Below are 25,945 nucleotides of genomic sequence, written 5' to 3' on the forward strand. Positions count from 1 at the left end.
GCCGCGCCTCGCTCCGCGCACGTGATTTCCTCCCGGACGGACGGGCGGGGCGGGGCGCGCGCGGCGGGGGCTTTCCTCGCCGGCCGGCGACGCGTGGTGACGTCACGCCGGCTGCGGCGGGAAGTTTCGAACGCGGGGAGGGAGCGCCGCGGGGCGGTGCGTGTGTCCGGGACAGGTGGGACGGGATGGGGCCGCCGTTGGGTCCCGCAGCCCCTCGTGTCGTGTCGTGTCGTGTCGTGTCGTGTCGTGTCGTGTCGTGTCGTGTCCACCGTAGCACTGAGGGAGCGGCCCAGGCGGGGGTCGGGGTCACTGTGGGCGGCGGCTTTGGGTCACACCCCTTGTGCTCAGGGCTGAGCGGCGGCTGGCGGGCTCAGCCAGCCCGTCCTGGCTGCTTGGGGAAAGCAGGAGTAGCAAATTTGTGCGAATGTGCTGGCAGGATTCCCGCTCACCCCTGTTCCCACGGCAGTCACTATTAATTTATAGTGTTTGCATTAACCCAGCTGCTCATAATAACTAAAGGAGCAGTTCTGCGTCCTTTAAGCACGTCCACTTCCAGGCGTCCCACCTTATTACACACCTGGGGACTGCCCAGAAGGTGGGGGCTATAAGAAACGGTGTGAATATCTTTGCCTTAATACCAACTGTTTCTGACTAATCTGTAATGTCGGAGTAGCTGACAGCCTTAAATTATTTCTTGTGACCGTTTCCATTGCAGTGCTGTTAATGGGTTGAACTCAGGAAGGTTGCAAATGAAGGTCTCTAAATAAACACTGATGCAAATTGCGATACCAATCAGATGTTATAACCCAGTACGTGCAGCTGTGAGTCACAGCTCCTGAAGGTGAGTTGCTTCAGTAACGATTTGTTCTTGGTTTCATCATCACAGGCTGTTTTAAAAGTTATTGTGTTCTAACTTCAGATATGTAAAGGGGATTGACTTCGCGGGTAACTGGTTTTGAGAGTCCGTTATCTTCAACATGAGTTAAGCATGCGTGACCAAGTCCAGAGTCATGAACTTGTGACAAAATTATTCTATTAATAGCTCCTATGGTATATTTTTTTTGCTGCAAGTAAATGCATTTAGGATAATTTATTAATTCTAAATAGCAATATGATCACTGGAGTTTTCAGAGTTGCCAGCAGTTTGTTGAAATGAATTCCCCTGAAAGGTAAAAAATATGTTGGCATCTATAAAAATGCCATTTTTTACTAGTAGTCTTTGTGTTAGATAATTTTCAAGGTTTCTCTTTAAAATGCCCGCATCAGCTATACCCTGCTGTTTCTACATTGTCTTGCATCTAGCTCTCTTGTTTTGAGGAAGAAAAATAAATGAACTGATATGTGGTTTTTGTCAATGCCTTTCCTTCAAAAAAGTGAAGTGACATCTGTTTTTTGTCAGGACATTTCCTTCACAACTCTGGTGGATTCTGAACATTTCTCTGTCTCTCAGGCTGTATGAAGATGTGACTATTTGTGAAATAAGTGGTTGGACATCTGTATTGCCAAAGCAATGGCTTCTCAAGAATTTATTGTAAGTGATTTTTAATGCTGGGAACAATTAAGTAGAAATAAATAAAAAGACACTATAGTTGCTGTATTCTTTTCTTACTTATTGTTTCAACATTTTACACACTTAAAACAGGTATTATACACTCACCAAAAAATGAAAAAATCAAAAACGTGGCAAGATGGAATTCTGAGGATTAGAAATGGTGGAAATAAGGTGAACAACTCAGATTTAATACCGTCAGATTTTATATCATCTGCTGCTGCTGGACTGTCAGTGGCAATTTAGTTGAAATAAAATTAGTTATTTAAGAGTCTGGTTTTTTTTCCATTGCAGGGTGTCTTGTTTGATGATAAAGGACAATGTTTGGAGAGTATTTTTATAAAATCTCAGGTATTTTTTTTTAATTTTTATGCTTATGATTGTGGCTTGTGTTTCAGGAAGCATTTCAAACTCTTGCTTGGTAATTAAGGTAGTATTTTTCTTATTGTGGATATGATAGTCTGCTGCAATGAAAATAATGGAAAGCAAAAGCAGCTTCTATTTATTTATAAGTCTTATTATTATTATTTTTCCAGAACTAGTGTAGAGGATTTATGGAATTTTATTCCTTTGGGATAAAAGCAGGGTATTATAGTGATATATGAAGGAAGCGTGATTTGAAGCTAAGTGTTTGTCTTTTCTAGTATCTGTATATTTTTATACATCTGTACATTTTAATATAAGTATTTATATGGCAGTTGTATATTTCTGAAATTTTTACATATAAGTATCACAACATTTAGAAGATTTCTTCGTTCTTATATAGCACTGTTATGTACACACTGCTGCTTTCTCTTTTCTAGGTGAATGCCGGAGATAATTTAGAAAGTGAGCGATATCTGATCACAATTGAAGCAGTGAAAGTGAATGAAAAACCTTCTGATGATCAGCCAAGGAAACCAGAAACTCCAGCAGTGGATAGAAATGGTGTCAAACCCAGTGTTCTGCCCCCCAGACCTCTGTCAGTTGGCTTGAAAAGGAAGTTTACAGTATGTCTTTGTTTTAAAAGTTATGTCGTATGCTAACATGCATTTTAAAACACAAATAGCACGTCTTTGAATGAATGGTAAATATACAGATAATGTCTCCCTGCTTCTTTGGAATTGTAAGCCAGAACATGTTACCTATTGCTATTTTTCCCAAAGTTTACTAAATCTGTTTGGTTTATCAGATTGCTGTTGCTAAGGCTGCAGTGAAAATCACAAGGGCTTAAGATTATTTCTAAACATCTGTGGAATCATCATGTGCCACTTGGCCAGAATATTTTTTGTGGCGTGTGCCCCATTTTCAACATTTGATTGCAAAATGTGAAGTTGATTTCTGAGTAGAATTAATTTAAAATGTCTCTCCTAGGGTTTCCAAGGGCCACGTCAAGTTGAAAAGAAAATATCAACAATGGAAGAAGGAGAAAAAACAATATTACCTTTATCTAAGCAGGGTCAGGGTACTTTTCCATCCAAGTTTTATATTACCTCTCCTTTATTTTCTACAATTTGCAAGAAGGATACAGAAACAGATCCATCTGCAGACTTCAATGATGGCGCATGTACGGGTAATGATGGAGAACACCTGTCTATCTCCCCACTGCTTTCAGCTCCGTTTCTTGACAGACGTAAAGAAACAGAGGAGCGGAACTCTGATCAGTCCTTCGTGAAGCCAGAATCTCCTCTAATGACTGGGCACAGCAAATCTCACAGTCAGACAGCCAGTCACAGGGCAGTGTCACAGAACATCAGGAGCACGGCACAGATAATAGCGCTTCTGAAGTCTAAACCAACACAAGCATGCAGAGAGCAAACCAAGTCTGAAGTCACAGAATGTCTTTCCAGCTTTCAGACATCAGAAAATGAAGATTGTTTGTATAACCAAACCAGCACAATCCTACCCGCTTTTTCAGGCAACCCTGTCAAAAGACTCATTCAAAATATTCAGCACCCCCCTTTTACGAAGGGAACTGTAAATAATAAAAAGGAATGGAATACTGAAATGCTTCTAAATTCAACTGAACAAACTTGTGATAAAGGAACCACAGGGCAGAGTCATGACAAAAAGGCAAATAGTTTAAGTCAAGATTTACAAGATCCCTGCAATACAAATAGTTGTTTCCTACCTGAATCCACAGTAAGTAGGATGAGTGACAGTCAGTTTGTCCCATCCTCAGGAGACATTTCGTGTTCAGCAAGTCCAATGACCTCTGAAAAATCTCTCTCTGGATCCGGGGAGCATTCAGTGACTAACAGTCTTAAGGAGAATTCATTTGTCAAGTTGCAAAGTGATCTTCAGCCAACACAAAATTCAGAAAGAGTGCCTAGTGACCCGGAGCTCTCTGTGGATGTACTGTTGACTGAAACTGGATTTATAAAAGAGGAATTAAGTCCGCGTGGCAAAGAGCGTGGTCCAGATGAACAGGTGATGGAGGTTAACTTCAATCTAATGGAGGCTTTTGATTTTAATGACACAGACAATGAAGACCTGTGTGGAAGAGACATGAAAAAGCTCACTGAAGGAGACATACTTTCGCAAAGTCAAGATTGCTTAAAGGCAGAAGATGTAGCACAAAGTGCTGCGTTGAGACTTCAAGTAACGACACACAGTAAAAAAGAAGTCAAAGGTCCAACATTTGATGGAGAGAATGACAGAAGTCACTGCACTGGGGATATACCATCTCAGCTTTGTGACAACAGTGTTGGGGATCCAGGGAGAATTGCAGAAGACTCTGCAAACCAGACCAGATTTGAAATGGGACTTCTGGATGACAGATACAATGTAAAAGAGATTAATCAAAGTCAATTAAGTACTGAAGCCACAAACAATAAGAAGGATCTTGATGGCTGTGCAGCACGTACCGCTAATGGTGTGCCATGGATGCAAAGCAAGCGCTCTGATCTTTTGCCTGGTGACACAAATGTTAATGAATGTCACCCTAAAACCAGTATGTTTGAGAAAACTGAAAGTATTTCATGTATTGCTACCAGTAGAATAATTTCTGTAATGGAGAAAAGGACCCAAGATGATGTTATACAGCTTGAATGTGTGAAATCCCCAGATGTTGGTTCAGAACACCTCTTGGGTACCGAGAGTAATGACAATAAACCAGGCAGTCCTTTGCTGGCTTTGTCACAAAAATCTGATTCTAGCTGTGGCTCAGTCCAATGTATTACAGAAGACCATCAAAAGGTATTTGGCATTTCACATAAAGAAGATACTTTAATTTCCAGAAGTTCTATTTATCCTTTAGGAGAAGGCCGTTCATCTCCAGACGAAACAGCAATAGGTGAAACTGAGTTTGAAAATGTAGAGAACATAAAGGCATTTCATGAAGCCAGCAAAGGTGAAATAATAGGAATGGATTGCCTGAAAAGCACGGTAATGGCTGCAAACTCACCAAATCTTCCAGATTTGGTAAATAATATCACCCTCCTAAGAGCTTTGACTCAACATAGTACAGCATTAGAAAGCTTAGAAAAGATGGAGGAAAATAGCGTATTATATGAAGCAGAGACTTCTAAAGAGATCTTTGAACCCCTTGTGAAAGACGAAGGTTAGGTCAGTTTCTATTTTAAAGTGAATTCTGTGTAACTGTACCTATTTGACTTCTCTACTGTTATCTCTCCTGATGGACAACTGATATTCAGAAATCATACTTCTGGAGGGATGTGTTATGTTTTTCGTGTTTAAAGCAACAATGTGGGCTCCAAGTCTGTGTCTTTGTTTGCTTTAGTTCAGTTAAATCTGAACTGTGCAATTATTTGCATGGGTAAGGTTTGCAAGCCCGGTAAATATTCAGATGTTTTCATGTAAAAAGAATACTGTAACTGTAACTTATTATGCTTTTCTATCTCTTGTAGCTATAAGACAGTTTACAGAAATGCATTACTCAGAAAGTATACAGGCATCTTCATGTTCATACTTTGATTCTTCTGGCCTTATGGTAACCAATTTTTGACTACGTATATCTATCTTCACAGAATAAACTCATTTTCTACCAGGCTCCTTGAATACAGTTCCTGGTTTATGAAATTGTGGAGGCTGAACTAGAAATTGCTTAGAGATATCAACTAAGAAGCTGGTAATAAACAAAAGATGCCCTCTCGGAGACCCTGTTGGCCATAAATGTTCAGGAGGCTAAGTGTATGACAAGAGACTTAATGCAAATTATAATATCTAGCTATGTTTAATATCAGAACATCAGTATGTCTGGTACTTCTGCTTCCCTACCACATCTTTTTTTAGCATCTGTTTTTTTTCTTTCACCATTTTTTGAATGGATGGCCTTCCTAGGAATTTTGGCACATTGGTTGAAATACTTGGGCAAATCTGTTTGTGTTTGGTGGTTCACATTGTTTTTTGTCCAGTGCTAATAACAGTCTTTGTCATTCAACCCATCCAAAGTGAAGGAAAAATTTTAGATTAAATTCTTCTCTTTCTCCTGTCCCATTTGAGCAGCAAACAGTTTCTTATCATATCATGTATTGTTCTGTCTTCCAAATAAAAAGGCTGTAATTTAAAATACTCTCTGTTGTATAAACACATCAGGTCTTTGAAAAAAATCTTCAGATTTCTTAGCTTGACTTCTCACTTTAAATGGTTATTAAACTGTTAGACTAATTAGTTTTTGATACTTTTATATGCAGTCCAACTGTGTGGACAATTCATTACAGAAAACAGAGGCACGTATTCTACCGATAGCTGCAGCCCAAAGAGACCCCAGGATGTCTGACTGTCACCCAAAGGTACAATTGCAGTGGAACTGAAGTATAACGAATAGAGTTTCTTAAATTTCAATTCAATGGTTTATTATTTGCAATATATTACAATAAGTTGTGATAAATATTTAACCAGTCTCATAATAAGGTTCTCATCACTTTTTAGTATATTCGTGTGGGGGAAGTTTTAAACTCAAATTTTACATTACAAAAAGAAGACAAAACACACTATATCAGTATGTCAGTTTTCTGTTGACAGAGATTTGTGCTAAAACTCCATTGCTGCTGAGTTGCAGAGTGCAAGAGAGTTTCAAAAGCACACATTTTTTTTTTTCTGCAGTTTCCAACAAATTTTTTTTAATTCTATGTATGAAAAGTACTTTTATTGACTGTGCATAGTTCCAGAACAGTAATTCTTTTCAGTTAATGACAATTCCAATATATTGTGTAGCCTGTTGCCTTTCAAGGGTACCAAGTAAAGGGATCAGCAGCTAGTGAGGTGATGTTGAGAGCTCCCTGCTCACAGCTAAGATGGCAGCAGTACCCAGATAATATGGAATTTGCACCTGAGAGATTTTTGTCACCCTTGCTTTCAAGCAATTATGTTCTTTCTGACTTCAGACAGGTAAAACAATTTTTCAAAGTTATTCTTACTAACCTTAGTGCAAAAAGTATTCTCTAAATGTAGGATAAAAGAGAGTTCATTTTTAGAATACTACAGTCAAATCAAAATCACTAAGTACCCAGTGTAGTGCTGTGTGGTTCAAACTTTGCAGTTAGACAATTATTTTTACTCGTCTTTGTCACAGGAGTATACATTAGCAAGATGTAACTTGTTTTTTACCCTCTGATCAGTTCTATTATACTTTGAAAAATTTGCATGATCATAATCTGTGATGTTAAACAAGGAAGATTTCTTTTAGAGAAAACTGGCAAGGGGCTTTTGTAATGATTGTTTGCTGGTGTTAGCAGTATAATATTCACCTTTAACTGAATTTGAGATTTGGTATATAATTGTTAGAGTTCCAAAGCAAGGGTTAAAACTAACTTTCTTAGATTATGATTCTGTTCCTCCTGGATGCAATGTTAAATAAAAGATTTTTTTTTTTCCAATGCAGTACATATTTCAGTATTTAAAATAACGGCAGAAAGTGTATATTTTGTATTTTAATTCCAGAATGGGCTAGAGATGCTGAAGAGCAATATCTAGAAATAATATTTAGAAATAAGATTCACACAGGGATAATATTTATATAGAGGATAAACAGACTGATTTCTAAAAAGTTTTTGCTTGTACTTTTTTGGTGAAGTCTCCAGGTCCAAGAAGCCTTCATGAGGATGATGTCAACTTTATCAGAGAAGAGAATTTTCAAAAGAAGTCTAACGTTAGTAGAGAGTCAATAATAGATCATTCCTGTAAGTGAAAGCGTAAGTGGAACGGCAGCGATTTGCCTCAGAACAACTATTCTGCATGACCTGTGTCCTTTGCGTGTTCTTCCTAGCTCTGGCATTGAACGTGAATTCTGAAGTTCCACTATGGGCTATGTCGTGCTCACCCTCACGTTCTGATTTGAGACAAACACAGTGGACACTGTGGGAACCGGACAAGGTGCGAATTGACTGTCTCTTCTAGTTCTTTTGGGGTTTATTTCATGTGTGTTCATGGTAGCGGTTTCTTATTTTTGAAACTGTTTCATCTCAACTCTGAGATACATTTCAGTTGTTTAGAACTATGGGAGAATAGTGACAGAAGAACTATAATGAAGGTTTTCTTTTTCCAGTCATTCACCTGACATGTTAATTCTCCATCCGTAGTTGATTTCATCAGTAGAACCGACTTCCTTACTTGATCCAGACTCTACAGTCTCTCCAGCATCAGGATCCGAGGAAACTATTGGAGACATCCAGGAGCCCCTGGTACACGGGATCTTACCAAGTCAACCACAACTTTCAGAATTGTTTTTCAGTAAGAAATTATAGTTTATATTTGCAATTTACCATCTTTTTGCTAGAAAGTCTTTGAGGATTTTTGAAGCGCAATGAGTTGTGCTATAAAAGATGGTTACCATGGGTGCTGAAATACACTGAGATGCGTCTGGGTAACTACAGAGTTTGATTTGTGTTTGTTACATGTTTTTCATAGGGGGGGCGTGTTACTTCTTTTAAGCATGTTTTTAAACAGTGTTTTCCAAATTAGCTGAATTAGCCTGGAATTCCATGCCTCCCTCCCTAGATATACTCACCTGAAAGAGACTTCAGTAGAGTGATTTAATTGTAGAAAGAAAAATTAGCTTCTAGTTTGGGGGGGAAATAGGCTGTAAGCTAAGCTTCTAATTTGTATTAATGTTTTAATTTATTTAACTGCTTTTAGTTTTCTTCCATATTTAGCTGTCTTCTGACTCATTTCCAGTTGGCACCCATCAATGACTGTAATTTCTTCTTGATAGTGAATTTAGTCAAAAGGATTTTTGTGGTACTAGGAGCCTATTTATCCATGTTGATTAATATTAATTAACACAGTTCTGTAGGTGACCTTTTTGGAAGAAGGAGCAAATGTTAAGCTGTTCATTTTCCAGTTGGCAGCTGTCACTGACCTACCAAAAATATCATATTAATGACCTCCAAAGCACAATCAGATGTTTTCTTTTATCCAAATAGAGTGCCTACAGAAATATGTTCTGAATAAAGGGATTTAAGTATTAAAAGAATCACAGTTGAAATCACTCATTTTGTGTGGAAATTCAGTGTGGTACTGCACAGGCATGATACAAACAGCTTGCTAATTAGAAGACAGGATGTATAAACGGAAGAACTGAGAATTCTTTGCTTATCTTAGTTTTTGTATTCATCTGAAATTAATACGACATCCATAAGTGCTACAAGTTGCTTGTAAGATGTGTTTGCCCTACAGCACAGGAGAAATCCAGCTCTCCAGAGGAATGCAGCCTCTCAAGATTCAAACCCACTGTTAAAACACGAACTCCACTTGTCACTGTTCCTGCCACTGAGAAGATTCCTGACACAGTTTATCGACCTGACAGTGAGGACGTCCAGCAGTCTTTCGGCTCTTCAGTATTCAATTTATGCAACAAGTCAGCGGTATTTCCTATTAGTGCTTTTGGCCCTGAGGACAGAAATTATGAAACCTCTGTATTTGGAGAGTACACAGAAGACAGACAAAGGAAATTGGTACAACCAGTGGTCCCTAATGTGACTTCACAATATAGACAAAGCAAGTGGCTAAAATATCAAAACAGTTCTCAGTGTGACTTGATAACTCAAAACAGCGACGATGGGGAAGTGACCGATGACATCTGTGCTCAGAGCGTCCTTGGAATGCTGCAGGGTGACACGGGAGAGAGCAGTGCTGTGAATAGAAGTGCTCCCAGCTCTGCACCTCTGCTGACAGCAAAGAGCCTGCTTGGTAAATGCTGTGCAAATGCCAGCAACCAGGATTTGATTTCAGAGAGGAAGTTACTTTCTCCGCACTTAAGTCAGACACCTTTGGCTGAAGCAACACAAAAGGTTTTAAGTCATCTGAGCTGCCACGCTGTAACAGGAGACATCCAGGTGTGTAACTGTTCAAGCAAATACAGTTATAAGTGGCAGAAACACATTTTTCTGGACAAAGTAACTGCATTTATCTGCTTTCCTGCAAGATATTATCAGTATGATTGGAAGAAATGTTTCTACATATGTAGTAGCACTAAAGAATCTCAGCTACACAACAGCAGCTGCTAATGTATTTTTTAAGTGCCATGACTAATACTTTGTAAAGGTAATTCATTGGCACATATAGTGCCATGTTTGGATTTTTTTTTAATCTGGATGTTGATGACAGGAAGATGAAATAAAAGCTGTTGGGCTGCTTTGTTATCTAAAATTAGTAAGAACTTGTTTTTGAGAGATGTTTTTCTTAATTGTGATGCCAGCGTTGTTTTGATGAACACCTATATCTTGCTTCAAAGCATAGTCTTTGCTTTTAAAATATTTTATATTCCTTCAGTTTCGGTCATGGAAAAGTAAAGTTCTGACATTGAATAAGCATCTAGAAAATTCGCACAGCTGTTTGTGACCAGTAGACTGTCTTAAACTGATGGAGTAAATTGGGGAAAGGAAAACAAACCAAAACCACTCAAAACAACTACAAGTCAAGTTGTAAAAGTTGTCAAATAGGTGTGTTTTGAGACAAAATGATGACACAAGCTTCGTATGCTGTGTTTTCTAGTTCTTTAACGCTGTACAGTAAAATATTAATGTGAAATAGAGGTGTGGAAATAACTAGTATATTTCTTACACACAGTGGTATACACATTGTGTGTGTTTATATATTATCCACATATACTGGATTTTTAAAAGCTTATGAAGAGGATTATTATGATGCCCACTGCAGTGTAAGTAGGTGGAAGAAGCTCCTCAGGACTGGCTGGGATGGCAGGCACAGGATATCTTGTGCTGTGCCACCCTTTCCCAAAGCTCTCTATGCTGCTGCTTCCTTCTCTAGCCTGTGGTACCTTTGCTATATTTTCATCAGATGGATTCATTTCTGTGCAGAAATGGTGTTAAAAGTGTGGCTTGTGTGCTCCTTCACCATGCCTAGAGCTAAAAACATTATTCTGAACCGCATAATTTACTCTCAAGGCCTTTGAAAGTATTACCTGTGCTGTTATGTTTGTCAAGGGGCAAATTTTAACTTCATGGTATATTCTAAATGGCAGTCCAAGCGCTCTGTGCTGTAGCTCCAGGTGTACCTAATTTTATTCTTGTTGGCAGTCCTATTGAGTACACGCTCTTGTACTTAAAAAGTCTGCAAACATTTGTGGAGAAAAGGATTTGTATTTTGCTTTTAGAAAATGGATTCTTCGTTGACAGTCTTCATCATGAGACTTCTGCTTGCAAAATGAGGCCCTGTGGTGTGTGTTGGTTTTGGCTTTTTTTCTTTTTGTTTAGTTGTACTTATTAATAAGAGCACAATATATAAAAGAAAAAAAGAAGAGAGAAGGAAAATGGATAGGTTTTGTCATCTGTACAGTAGCCGGTTATCAACATTTGTCTCATTCAGGGTTTTGCAAGTTTTAATGGTTTGTTTTTCTGTTTTCCAGGACATCACAGTTTCTGAGTTGTTTTTTCCTAATGTGGATAAAGTAAAAAATGCTAATCTTCCTAAAAGAAAGGTTTCCATACCAACTGTGTTTCAGTCTCATGTTCACTACAAACAGATTTTTAAAGCTGCTTTGACAGGTATGTCTAACACTATGCTATGTAAAATGCTGGAATCTTTGAACAGTGTATTTCTGAAGCTTCCTAAAGAAGGGTGAGAGGGAGAGAGATCATCAACAACATCATCTATTAGAACAACTGTTTGCAATTTGGGGTATAAATATATCCAAACTTATGAGCAAAGAAAACCCAAAACATCTGTCCACTTCTGTTCAACTATATCACCTTGTGTGAGTTTACCAGTCACTAGAGTCCTATCTAAACCCTTCTTTTTTTTCAAACAAACAGTTGTTTAGTGTTTGGAGTCATATACTTAAATGTGATTTGAATGAAAGTAAGGCAGTTAGAACAAATTAACTGCGTGTCCAATATGCAAGTTGTGCAGGTTTCTTTTAGGACTCGGATTAAATATTTTTATATAGATTTGGAATGGAAAGTTTCAAATGAAGATGTATTTGTTTGAATGTTGCGTACATGTGTAACCATTTTAAGGCTGCACTAATTACTCTTTTATTCTCCTTTCTATATCAAGAGCATTTAAACATAATACTGTTTGAGTTGTCACAAAGATTACACAATGCTCTTTCAAAAGTGGATACGTCATTTTACACTTCATTGCAAGATGGGCAAAGTGAGAGCAAAGAAAGCTGCGTTCCACTCTGCAATCATATGCATCCTGCTAAGCTTGTTACGGTTAAAAAAGAAGGTCAAAACAAGGTGCTGTTTATTCCTTGTTTGTTTACAGTTCGGGGTGTTTGTTTGGTTTATATTCTGTGAACAACTACAGGGCAGTTCTGTATGATTTACAATTACAAGTCAAAGTGATGTGTTGTAGAGATCACTTTTGAGATTACTTGTAATATCTGCTGGTGTCCAGAATTGTTGATGTGCTAGTTCTCCCCATACATGTATATAAAGACTTGAATTTATAATTTTCTGATTATATGATGTTTCTGTGAGGTATGATTACATATACTGGGTTCAGAAACAGAGTTCTGGGACACGCTTGTTTTTTCAGCCAAACACGATGAAAACACAGGTGTTTATCTGATTATTTCTATAGCAGCTAGTACTGGTCCATTGCTTTACTTTTTTTTTTTGCCTGTTTGTTTTCATGTGCTAATGGTCCTTCTCCCCCCGTTTTTTCCTAGGGACGTTTGTTCTATGCCTGTGATGCCCCAAAAGCTGAGCGGTGTTCATTTTTCAAGTGGCTAGAAGATGTGAACCCTGCACAGATAAAACTCAGACCTAGTGTAGTGCTTCATGATATAAAAAGTGTTGGGACATACCTCAGAAGTCAAAAGATTTCTCTCTATGAGGGATGCCAGCTTTTGGTGAGGTATTCTGAAATGCTGTGCACCTTTCACAAGTGCTATCTGAATTGCAGGGTTTATAAATATTCCAGTAACTCTGGATTTTGGTAACATTTAACAGAAACATTGACTAACTACATTTAAACAGTTTACAGTCCTGTATAGAAATGTAAAAGCCAAATTAGTGAAGGACTAAAATTAACAGCAGTGGCATTTCAGGTCATCACTCTTTTTCAGCAGGAATCAAAACTGCTTACCAGCAACTTGATCAATAGCTTAACAAAATCAACGAAATCTCTTATGACAGATTAAATGAACAGCAATTCAAATGCAACAGTCGTAAGAGAATTTGGGACAGACTTTGATTTATTCTCTTAGTGATTCTAGTTTTTATGTTAGAGGTTGTATCAAATGCTGTTCTGTGCTGCTGAACTGTAGGGGAAACCATTTAATAATGGTTGAATCTGAGATAAGTATTTTGCAGTCGAGATAAATGTATTTAAAACTTGGCAAGGTAAGATGATGAACAACCACCAAGATCTGTGCTGTATAACTTGGTCCTATCTCTGGAGCTTTCTTATTTTTGGTGGTGAATCCAAAATGTGCCAATTATTTACATACTTTTTCTTAAAATTACATTTTAACAGGAAAGCCTTTGAAATTCAAACACAGCGGTGTAGTAAATTCAAGAAATTTATGAATACCCCTGCCAGATTTGATGGTGATTTCAAAACCAAGTTATACCTCAAACTAAGCAGAAAGGAGCATTATTCTCTCTATAGCAAAGGTAAGCAAATCTTAAACATCACAAGAATTGTCTGTGACATGTTGTGCCTTTTTAAAGTTTTAATTTGTAATCTAAAGAGAAAAACTGAATCCAGTCTCAAACTCCTGACAACCCTGATAATTCAATTCTCATACTAGAAGGGCAACAAATTATCTTATTAATTCATCTTTTCTTGTAAATGTTCAACTACCTTAGACAAATATAAATTCTATGTCCTTGGGTTTGGAGTGTATTAAATCTGTGGATAGTGGAGCTTCAGGAAATCCATTATTCAAATAGATGAGATTTAAGGAAAACTTGGTGTAAGAGTTTGTGTGTCAGTAATTGTTGCGTATCTTTTCTAAATAATTGTATATCACAAAGTTGGAGGACATTCAGTGATTTGATCCAGTCAGTCTCCATAGTTTGTTTCACTTCAGTAAGTTTTTAATTGATACTCATCGGTTTCACGGTTTGTTCACTTTGTTGTTGAAAGCGATGTAAAGGAAATTAGGCAGAAACAAACAAGTTTGCCTGCGTACGCTTTATGCACGGACTCTGAAATGTTCTGACAAATCAGGGTTTTTAAACTTTAAATTCTGAATCTCTGCATAGGCAGGGTTACTTGTGTATGGCTAAAATTTTTTGATCATTTTTGTCACAGGCAGATTTAGATGTGCCATTATTGCTCCCAACTTTGAAACCTCCCTGGCTGTGCTCTGCAATGTATAGTACAGGAATAGTGTAATGAGCTTTAATCTCATCAGGTGTGCCAGATAAACCAGAACATTTGTAGGCTCTAATATGTGTTGGTTTCGAAAGGAAAGGGAAAACGTATGTTTATTTCAGTAGTCACTGTTCTTTGCAAAAGGGTGGTTAACTACATTTGTAGTATACTCCAGTGATTTGTTTCAAATACTCTCAAAATGGATACTTCGGATTTGTCAGAAGCCAAACGATGCTAGGTGCACCAGGAGATAACTTTACAATTACCATCAATTTCAGACAGCAAGTACTAGAAGAATTGCTAATTATTTCCTCATGCTTTTAGGACTGAACTAACACTTATCTAGAACTTTCTAATACCCGTACTTTCACATAAGCGATGGTTTAATTTGCAGCATAGTAAATGCTGGGCTGTTTTGTCCAGCTTCATTTTCTTTAAAAGCAGACAGTAGAAGAAGCTTATGAGAACTCTGTATTATTTTGACAGATGATATTTGGGTTGTTTCGAAGACTCTGAACTTTGATACTCTTGATACTTTCATTGCAAGTAGTGCTTTCTTTGGACCATCCTCCAACAATGAAGTAGAATTACTACCATTGAAAGGCTACTGCCCCTCAAACTGGCGATCAAATAGTAAGTTGTACACCAAATAATTAGGAATTGTGGGAAACGACGATTGAGGGAAAAATATGGCCCGCAATGAAGAATGAGATTAGTGTTTCTGAAATCTAATACATTATTTTATTAACGGTATTTTTTTCCTTGTATCTTTGAATATGCCATTTGAGTACAGTACTTAATGTAATTAAATCTGTAAAGTAACTGGTAAGAATTTTAAATGGGTGACGAAGAAATGAGAATAGTATAAATAACTGCCAGTGTAGGTAAAAGGAATATGTCGTTACTGTCTTTGAAAAGCAAACAATCAACCACGTATTAAATCTGTGATTTGGCTGTCCTGATATTGATTTCTGTGGCTTTGTTACCACAGTTTAGAATTACTAAAAAAAATCAGTGTTTTAAAATTCAGAAAAAAAAAAAACAAGTCTGTCCAGCTTTAGTTATTTTCACCTTTGTATTTTAAAAAGAAAATTTTGCTAAACCTAGTTTTTTTAATGAACCGCTGACCTTTTTATTCTTTAGCAAGCTGTTACTTAGTAAGTTGCAACCATGCTTTTTGATTTTTGACGTTTTCATTTGGGGTATTTTTGTAATACTTTGTCATCAGTGTTTTGGAAACAGTAAGGTTAGTGGGCCTGAAGTGCAGGGAGAAACAGTGTGGGTCTGCTGTTATCTCACAGAAAAATGACAAATGTGCTGCCAAACCTGATGCAAAAGTTTATCTTTGCTGTTGAGATAAAGTTCTGGGGGTTTTTTTGTTTGTTTTAAAACAAAAGAGATGAAGAATGCATTATGTAGTGATTCTGGAGCTAGTAATACTATACCTCTGCTTCATTTCATTTAATGCAGTGTGAAAATTGTGTGCTTGATCACAAAAAGCTGTATTCATGACACTTAACCTTAAGCAGGTAAATTGACTGTTTGAAGTCAACAGATCAGTCTTTTTAGGCTTTCCATGTCACCATTCCTGCAAAACACAATTCAGTGAGCCTACATTAAACTGCAGTTCTGAATGTAATTCAGAAGGCTAAAAAAATACAATGGCACACAAGTTCTTTGTTGGCACAATTGCTACCAGAATCACAGGCTTCTAATGCAATTGGAGATTTGGTTTTGTTTGTTCCCTGCGTGTGAACTGCAGGACTGGATCTCACAAGCCGTCAGGTTCTGGAAGCGTTCATATATAGCTTTTCAGTCTTAATGCCATTGAATCACGTGGTTTCACATTTAATTTTTCTTAGGAAGTTTTTGTTCCTAATTTTCTTTGTGATTCTAAATACAGATTATTTTATAATTCTATAACCATTACCAAACCAAACATCTGAGTTGTATGAAAATAAAGCTTTAAGTAATGTATAGTTGTTTGCAGCTATAAACAACATCAAAATAGAGGTATTAGAAATTATATTAGAAATCTCTTGTTGGTTAGGCAATACCCAATCCCTAGAACTTTAGGAAACTGGCAGAGAATTCAGAAAAAATATAATTAAATACTTGTTCTGTTTTTATATTCTCGCCCAGACATTCTCTTTTGCACACTTTGGAAACAGGCTAGATGGAACTTCAGTCTGGCCCATTGTAGGTGTTCTAATGGTCCTCTCTTGTCTTTTTTAAAGAAAACATCTGCTTAGCTATTGTGATACAGAAATTTTACTTAGGAAATTCAACTCTTAAATTCCAAAGCCTTCTAAATACCTCGACTGTTTTTAACATGAGTAAGGATTTTTATCTAAACTTCTTTCTCAGATGGTTCCTAATGTTGGAATCACAAATATTTCAAAACAACACACCTTGAAAAGAATGGCTGAAAGGTCTCTCCTCATCCATAAAATTCAGTCAGACATGGCAATTGGGTTAACTTGGTTTCCGTTACAGTGGGCTAATTACTCTCTTGGCATTTTGTAATTAATTTATCTAGCTGATTTGAAATTTTGGCTAATTTAATTTTTTCCTAATATTATTTTTCTGTGGCCTTTTCAGCGATTGTTCATGCCTTACTAGTTTGTAATGCTAGTGGTGAACTTACATCTTTAAGAAATCTGGAGGAGCACTTCAATCCGTCTACTTTACCACTAATCCCATACCTGCTGAAAATGTAAGTCGCTGTTTGAGTGATACTGGGAACGTACATGATGTCAATAGATACAGAAAAATAAACAACAAATATACCATTGAGTTCGCCCTGTTAAAAATGTGGATGAGGAAAACCGTAAAACAGCTCAAGGAATGAACTACTGACAGTGCAATTTTCATTTATATGAAACTGAAAATATATCTGCTGCTTAACTCTAACTCAGGGATTACACGTTTTTTTCTCAAAAGCTACCTGCAGCCCACATTTTATAACCCAAAGACCAGTATTGGGCATTATTATGACCATTAGACTGATAGTACAGCTACTGACTGATATGTATTAAATCAATGTATATGCTTCACAGGGGTTCAGTGGAACTCTTTTTCCTTCCTGATTTTTAGAGTCTCTTGACACAAAACCTAAAAATATTTTCTTGGAGAACTGGAGCAATATAGGAATAATTTCAAGACTGCTTATGCTTCACTGTATAAAAATGAACCCCTGCTACCTCTGACCACATTCTCCTACCACTCTTAATTCTGTCAGTCTCATGGCCTTAGAGTAAGTCACATTGTTCAACCAGGGAGGTAATAAGGGGCAGGAATATACAACGCAGGGGTATATTGGGGGCAGCAACTTTTAATTATGTCAGGTGTTAATCATGAAGCCTCAGCATTTCAGTGTCAGGTGAGTAACAATATCAGAACCATGAGGTACAAATTACACATATGCAGTATTATACCGCAACTTTTGACATCTGTATTTTCTTAGGAATTTTGTTTCTGAAAATGCTACTAATAGAGTCAACAGGAGAAAATTTATTCCACCTGCCATCAGCTTGAAACGCACAATGATGTATGGACCTGTCAGCACTGAAGTGGCAACAGAAATAGCTGAAAAGATGATCCAAACGTTCTCATTGAACCCAGATCAAGCTACATCGCTGATGCAGATAGCTCAGATGATGACCTCATGTGAAAATACCAAACCAGTGGAAGAACAGCAGATCTTCCCTATCACAATCATACGTGGTATATAGCAAATAATTGTGAAATTTACTGCTATTTTATCTTTGCAAAAATGCTAATTTATATGTAGTGCCAGTGTTAGTTAAATGCTCCTTTCCTTCTCTCAGTGATGAAACAGTAGACTTGTTCCCTTAATCATATATTTACAGTTCCAGGCAGACTTAAAGGGAGATTCTTATGTCTAGGTAAATGTTGCCTTATTTTAAATACAGCACAAAAGATGAGCTTGAAGAAACTGCCTATATGTATGGAATATCCTTTTAAACTCTTTTGTAACACTGCTGTTCTCACCTACTTCAAGCATTTTCTCAAAATTAATTTACTGGATGAGTCCCTTCTGATAATGGAGTTCATATTATAACATCTGTTCTATCAGCACAGAGCTTTTCATCCTTGCATTTGCCTCCTCCTTTTTGCAGGATTTTACATAAGTATAGAGTTCTTTCCCAGCAAGATCTATACACAAAGAGCTATTTAGTGTCTTCAGCTTATTTCTTTTTGTCACATGTTAGCTTTCCTAAATTATCATATATTACTTTTTCTCTTATGGATTATTCCTTGCAGTTTTATACTTCCTTCTTTGTTTTACCCCTTTTCAACATGTACAAAAAGGCTAGTAACATCTTGGTTCCAAGATTTTTTTTCTTAATCTGTATTGGGAAGCAGTTACCATAAACATAGTTTCAGATCTTGTCAAAGTAAATATGTTAAATAGTATGTTAAATATGTTAAATAATAACACTCTTATTACAGATAGTACTAGATTTAAATTGCCAGAGCTTTTGTTAGGCTGCCAGGCATGTCAATCTAGTTAGAATAATAATCTCTCAAATTCGTTATTCTGCACCTGACGACATGGTATGAGGGATGTGCATGCAGGGGCTTGTACTATTTTAATGTATTGATGTGGCACCTTAGCAAGTAATGCATGTATTAAACCAGAAAATTTAGGAAAAATACCTTAACTTACCCTTTTCCTTTCTTTTTTTGTCAACTTTTTGCAGGTAGTAAATGCAAAGTGTAAGCCAACTGGTTGCACCTGAATGCTTAGAGCTGCTGGAGCAAGCGTGTGCAATGTTTTTACACGAATCACAGCATAATATTTCATATGACAAACTTAGGTTATAACAATTGATTAAGACTGTACTTCCTAGAAAATTTTCACTTGTAACTTTGGCTTTTTCTTCCAAAACACCAGGTGTTTTTGGAGCTGGAAAGAGCTATCTGCTGTCTATTGTGGTCTTGTTCCTAGTACAGCTCTTCGAAAGCAGCGAAGCTACGGAGGGTCCAAGGCCAACTCCATGGAAACTTCTGATTGCTTCTTCCACTAACGTTGCCGTTGACAGGATTCTGCTGGGGTAGGTTACTAAGATTTTTACAGACTCTTTTTTTCCAAAACCAATAATGCACTTACACGATAAAGATGATTGTGTTGATATTTCCAATATAACACTTCAAAAATATTGGATTCTTTCCCTAGAAGGTGTATCACGGGGGCTATAATTTTACCTTGCTCCTTTGCACAGCATGCATATGCTAAAAGACTGTAAGGCTAGCTGCACAGATTTCTAGGAGACTAATATTGGCCATACTCTCATCAAATTTACTATTAAAATCCGTCATGACAGAAAGTAGGATTGCTTGGGAAGCTTTGGGGAGTAGGAGTAGGGGCAGAGGAAGGAGGGATGGAGGCAGAGGGAGAGGCACAGAGTCCAACTGGGGAAGCTCCAGCAAATACCAAGAGGAGAAAAAGAACTTGTTAGAGGCTAACATTAAATAAAACTTATAGTTTGGAAGGATAAATGGAGGAAGGGAAAGTACAAATGGAAGACTGTTAATGGAAGGAGAATCTTAAAGGTACTGAGCATTTTTGAGACAAATCATAATGAGGTAATTTACTTTGGTTTACTTGAACAGTGGCTTGAGTTATGTCATCTGATAAACTGCAGAACTTTGTGTTCTTCAGTGTTCTGATATGTCTGATAGCCTTTTCAGAACTTTACCATTTTTCTGAACTTATTTTTACACTTCTGTGTGTCATCTCTTTTTCTTTGAAGTCTGCTTGATCTTGGATTTGAGGATTTTATCAGAGTGGGAAGTATTAGGAAAATCACCAAAGCAATTCTTCCCTATAGGTAAGAATCGTAATCTTTGAGGGATGTGACGCAATTCTAAGATTCATGATAGTACGTATGCTGTAAAATCACTATTTTGAAGTAATGAAAAATGTGAATGTAATATGTCTCTCTCAGGTTTTTTATTTTTCAGTCATCCTGCAGAATGGAGAAATTTTACCTTGATTTTGCAATTTCACTTGTTGCTGAATAGAGCTAACGCCTTTAAATGGAAAGTAGTAGAGAAGAACAAAATAATGGCAGTTACAAATTTAAATTTGGGAGTTTACACAAGAAGGAAAAATAAAACAGGCAGACTTGAGATATATATGTACTACTGTAGCAAGAAGAACTAAGAGGAAGTAATTATAAATGTAATATTCAAAGAATTAATGGTAACATCTCATGAATTCTGTACTTCTTACCCAAGTTATCTTTGCTATATACATCTGAAATGTTTGGGGGTTCGTCCTTCAACTATTTAAAAGTGATCTACATAGGACTTTTAACACAATTAGAGAGTGAAGTACAGGTCAAGATGAATAAAGATTAAATTTCCACTCCTTGGTATCAGTAGCATACCAAGGGTATAAAATGGTATAGGAACGAAAAACTCCTTGTTTCTACTCCAGTCTGAAATCAACTGTGTGCTTAGAGAAGTAATTTACTACATGTATGGCTCTGACTGGGGTGGCAGGGTCGAAACTGGTGGGATAAAGGGTCAGTTTTAAAATAGGTGTTATACCAGTCTGTCTTAGCTGGATTTGGGCTAAGTTAGGACATTGTTGTGAACTACTGTTATGTATAAAGTAAGATTATTTTTCTATATTGAGTGTTTACTAAACACTGAAAGCACAGTTGTTTTCAATCATTGTAATGCAAGGTATTAAATCTTTTTGAAGTTTACATGCTGGCTCAGGAAATGAAAATGAGCAGTTGAAAGAACTGCTTGCTCTCATGAAAGAAGATTTAACTCCAGTGGAAAGAATGTATGTAAAGAAGAGTATTGAACAACATAAACTGGGGACCAATAAAACAATACTGCAACAGGTACAGTCAAAGTGACAGGATGGAAAAGTGGGGACTCACTAGGCCTTATCCACAAGGGCTGGCACACAGAAACTAGGAATCCCCTCTCATGTCTGCCAAGCTCCCAAAGTTTTGAACAGTAAAATGAATGTGAAGACTGGGACAGGTTTGATTCCACAGGTATAGCTTAGTGTCTTACCTGTGTATGACCTGTCTGAGTTGTACTTGCAGTTCCTGTTTAGTGATATATTGTGAGTCGGAAACCCTTTCTGAACTTTATTGCAACGATTTAACATTACCGGTCTAGTTTACAAGGTGGTGAGAGAGAAATTTCTGAGCACAGCTAGCCTGCACTGTCACCATTAAACTACAATATATAGAGTCATAAAGATAAAAGATAAGGACTGAACTATATCTACCCTAGAGTATCAATTGACAAGAAGACAAAACATTCCAAACATATTTTAAGTAAATTTTGATCCAAGTATTACCTTTTAAACTTACTGCTTCTCAATTTCTGATCTCATGAGCTGTTTGCCTTTTCTCCTCAGTATCAGACTCAATCCCAGGTTGTTATAGAGCAATTATAAGAAGGCAGATCTAAGCAATTTGTTTCTTGTGCTTATTGCTAGTGGTCATTGCTGCCACTTTGGCAGCTGGGGCTCTGAAGGTTTTGGAGGATTGTGTAAGCTGAACTCTCTCTGTACCAGACCAGAGCTGGTCTTAAAATACATGAACCTGTGAATTACTGGAAGTTAGAATTTATTTTTTTGAGACCCAGTGAGTATGACACAGCATGCAGTGGAACTGCTAAAAATTAATTTAGGTGTATTCTACTGCTGAAGCTATAGTTATGTACTGCTCAGAGATTAACTATTAAATGATCTTAACTTTTTGTCTACCCATTTTCCCCTCACTAATAACAAAGGTAAAAGTGGTTGGAGTGACCTGTGCTGCCTGCCCATTCCCATGTCTGAATACTCTGAAGTTTCCTGTAGTGATGCTGGATGAGTGCAGTCAAATGACTGAACCTGCTTCTCTCCTTCCTATTGCAAGGTACAACCTTCATTTTGCGTTTCAGCAGAGGAATCACTTTTTGTTAGTGGTGATTCAACCTCAAATAACTGCTAAACTTGCATGTCTTTTTAACAACATGAACTCTGACGTCTCACCTGAGAAAGCAAGAAGCATAATTTCAAATTGAAGCCTGCTCTTAGGTGCCTTCCTTGAGCTGTCATGTAATTTTAACTGTGGAAAGAGGGTGATGGAGATGGCAGCCTGATGGAAAGCAATCTGTGATATATAAACGCAGCACTCATTTTTGTTATGAATAGTTTGACATCCATTTTAGAACTTCTTTTATCACTTTTAACATTCTCATTTAGGTTTCAGTGTGAAAAGCTAGTCCTTGTTGGAGACCCTAAGCAATTACCGCCAGCTATCCAAGGGTCAGAGAGTGTTCATGAAAAGGGATTGGAGCAGACGCTCTTTGACCGGCTTTGCTTAATGGTATGTGCTACTAACCACATCTTTAGAAAACATGGAAGGTGAGACAGCAGGTCCACTGAAGTCACTAAAAGTCTTCTTTATTTAGATGTCAGAGGATCAGTTTTTCAGGCTGTTTTTTAACTAAGTGGATTCCTTTATAGTGCATTTCTCTGTAAACGTTATTTTCACAGTATATGGTAATTTGTAAGCATAACAAATGTAAACAAAGAATGGATTAAAAAACAATGACAGATTGTGCCTTCTGATCTTTATATACAGTTTTCAATCCAGGTAGAAGAATCAGGGGCTGCAGTATTTGTTCTAATTTTTGTTGAAGTGAATAAAGGTAAACCCAGATTACTGCAGGAATTGTTTCCACTTATTTATTGTTTGACCCAGTTCACATAGCAAAATATTTAGTGTTTCTTTTTCCTAGTCACACTTTATCTATATATCCTCATTCCTTAGGGCCATAAAACCATACTTCTTCGGACACAGTACCGATGTCACCCTGCTATTAGTGCCATAGCCAACGAGCTGTTCTATGAAGGAAATCTGATAGATGGTGTTTCTGAGAATGACAGAAGTCCTTTATTGGATTGGCTTCCAACACTGTGCTTTTATAGTGTAAATGGGGTAGAACAAGTAAGTTTTTAAACATTTCTTATATAAAAAGTCAATATTGTAGTTTTGCCTCCATTTTTTTTCTGTTTGCATTCTCACTGTGCAGCTGTGTATTTTAACAGCTGTTTGTGAGAACTAAATCTCCTTCCCTATTTCCAGATTGAGAGAGACAACAGCTTTTATAACATGGCAGAAGTTCATTTTACAGTCAAGCTCATCCAGGCTCTGACTGCAAGTGGAATAGAAGGATCTGCAATTGGTGTGATTACTCTTTATAAGTCACAGATGTTTAAGGTTTGTAGAATGTATCATCAATGAAACAGTTTTCTTAAATGTGTTTGTTCATTCTAAACCTCGACTCCATTTCAATGAGAGAGAGAGACAGCTAGAAGTGAGAAACAAATGCTGGATAGACAAACTAGAGTTTACCATAATTTCTCGGTTGGTTGTTTTGGGTTTTTAATTCCAATAAAATTAGTCAAAGTCTTTCAATTCAAACATATGATTAAATAAACTTTCCATTTTTTCCCCTTCTACATAAACACTCAGAAAATCGGCAAATTTAACAGTGCATAATTTTCATAAATTAATTAGGAGCTGTTACAAATAGTTATGTGTGATAAGGACAGATGGGGGAAGCATCTACTTTGCAAGGTTGGAGTTTTACCTCACCTGGTCACCCACAGCATGACATGTGCTGCTGTGATTCGTAGGCCAAAGTACTGGGTGCCACACTGAACGCACTGAGATGTCGCCAAATACAGGTTCATTGCGCAGTGTTTTCCTGTGATTAGCTGAGGTTTTACTCTCATTGCACTCTGTCGTTTCTTAGGTCACATCTTGTGTAAACTCAGACTTGTTGAGTGGTTTTTTGCTCAAGAAAAGTAACACTATGAATAGCACAACTCATCACCATCCATATTCATTTGCCTACAGATTCAGAATTTGCTTAGCGGCGTACAGTCGGAGGCGTTTGAAATCAAAGCCGTCCAGGTGTCCACTGTAGACGCCTTCCAAGGAGCTGAGAAGGAGATAATTGTTTTGTCGTGTGTAAGAACAAGACAATTCGGGTTCATAGACTCAGAAAAGAGAATGAACGTTGCATTAACAAGAGCAAAGAGGCATTTGTTGATTGTTGGAAATCTGGCCTGTTTAAGTAAGAACAGACTGTGGGGAAGAGTAATTTGTCACTGCAAAGGTAATATATTATTTTCCTTTCTTTTCAAACTTACACAGCTCATCTTTTAAAATTATATGAAATATACTTTATATAATACATATATGCTACGCATACTACATAATAAATACAGTGTGCATGCTGTATAAGACACAGTATATTCTTTACATACAAAAATAGTATATTGCAGGAAAATGCACATATTTGCAAGCATGCAAATTGCATGTTTGTAGTTTTATCTGCCAACTGTTTTTATACTTGAAGAGTATTTGTTATCCAGTAATGGGACTTTTCTTTCCTCCTTTGATGCCACCAGATAGCTACTCAAAGAGCATGCTGGTGAGGAGAGCTGAAACTCATTACTGCATTTCTAGTCCTTTCCCAGTTTGCTTTTGCATAGTAGACCCACACAGAAACAAGTTATAGACAAATTCTTCCATACAGTAGTATTTCTGAATAGGTAGTATTTAAATAAAGAAAAATGCATAGTGTTTTTCTGCAACTAAGAGGCTCATTGGTTTTGGAAGATACATTTTGAGCTGCCAGGAAAAAAAGCAATGCTACTGGAGATCAGCTGATGCTACCAAGTAATTCCTGATTGCTCTGTTTACAGGTCACTGTCTTGTGAATACACATTTGCTTTTTTTGACCACAGAAAGAAATACAGTTTTTGAAAATAAGTTTTGAACATAGTTTCCATATTTGCAGTGAGATTTACTATAATTTTTATATCCTTGAAAGCTAATCCTGCTTAAAACAAAACCCATAATGGTACCTCAAAGCATTAGTCAAATTTCATCATAATTTGTTCCTTGGTGATTTTTTCTGAACTAGAGAAGTGGAAGGTGGGATAGTGTCCAGCTCTGTAAAATACATTCAATAAACTCTGGCTGAATCCAACTCCCCAGTAGCTACCGCAGCTCCCTGTGGAGGGGCACATCCCCTTTTGGGGATTCGCAGATACTGCAGTGGGAGTGCTCAGTCTCTAAAGCTGCCAGGATAGGTGCCAAAACAGTAATTATTTTATTTACTTACTTGGTTGCCATCAAAGGAAGCATCTCGTTGAACTCTGAAGAACAATTTTCAAAGTAGAAATATTACAGCCATTTGATAGGTTTGGGGAAGAAGATGTTCTCATCAACACAGGCTAATTACATGACGGATGCTGTAAAGCGAGATGTAATTATCTTGTTTCTTGCTGCTTTTAGGATGGGAAAATGGATTACAACACGTGAGCCAGTGTGAGCAGCAGCTAAATGACATTCTTAAGTGTTATTTGGAGAAACGGAAGGAAGAGGAACAGAAGAAGAAAAGGGAAAAATAAAATCTGCACATTTTATGAAGAAAATATTAATTGCTTGTCTATAAAAATTATCAGAATGATTGCAAATCTAATATTTATATTTAATGTGGGAAATTTTTGTTTGTATCTCAGTGTATTGGTACTAATGTGTTGACCCCTTGTTTGTATGACTGAAAATGAATAAAGTAACTTTATTTGCTTGATAA

General features: G+C 37.2%; 1 protein-coding gene across 7 annotated transcripts; it reads left to right on the forward strand.

The window, feature by feature from the left end:
- Positions 1-79: 79 nt before the first annotated feature.
- Positions 80-25,945, forward strand: ZGRF1 (zinc finger GRF-type containing 1). 7 transcript variants are annotated; one of them, XM_071808177.1, is made up of 30 exons: positions 80-175; positions 716-841; positions 1,400-1,531; positions 1,643-1,723; positions 1,844-1,900; positions 2,353-2,538; positions 2,903-5,090; positions 5,398-5,480; positions 6,184-6,282; positions 6,707-6,880; positions 7,566-7,671; positions 7,758-7,864; positions 8,071-8,221; positions 9,167-9,825; positions 11,358-11,496; positions 12,008-12,192; positions 12,627-12,814; positions 13,436-13,575; positions 14,768-14,914; positions 16,883-16,997; positions 17,748-18,007; positions 19,203-19,362; positions 20,062-20,139; positions 21,021-21,168; positions 22,076-22,203; positions 22,533-22,656; positions 23,104-23,280; positions 23,419-23,553; positions 24,196-24,457; positions 25,645-25,945. In XM_071808177.1, the coding sequence occupies exons 3-30, from the start codon at positions 1,511-1,513 to the stop codon at positions 25,758-25,760; spliced, it is 6,414 nt and encodes a 2,137-aa protein (XP_071664278.1). In that variant the 5' UTR covers positions 80-175; positions 716-841; positions 1,400-1,510; the 3' UTR covers positions 25,761-25,945. The 7 variants fall into 7 exon arrangements, with proteins under 7 accessions (XP_071664278.1, XP_065693763.2, XP_071664284.1 ...); XM_071808178.1 differs by having other exon boundaries at positions 91-156; XM_065837691.2 differs by lacking the exon at positions 6,707-6,880.

The sequence above is a fragment of the Patagioenas fasciata genome, chromosome 4 (assembly GCF_037038585.1).
Source record: "Patagioenas fasciata isolate bPatFas1 chromosome 4, bPatFas1.hap1, whole genome shotgun sequence".
Classification (NCBI taxonomy): Eukaryota; Metazoa; Chordata; class Aves; order Columbiformes; family Columbidae; genus Patagioenas; species Patagioenas fasciata.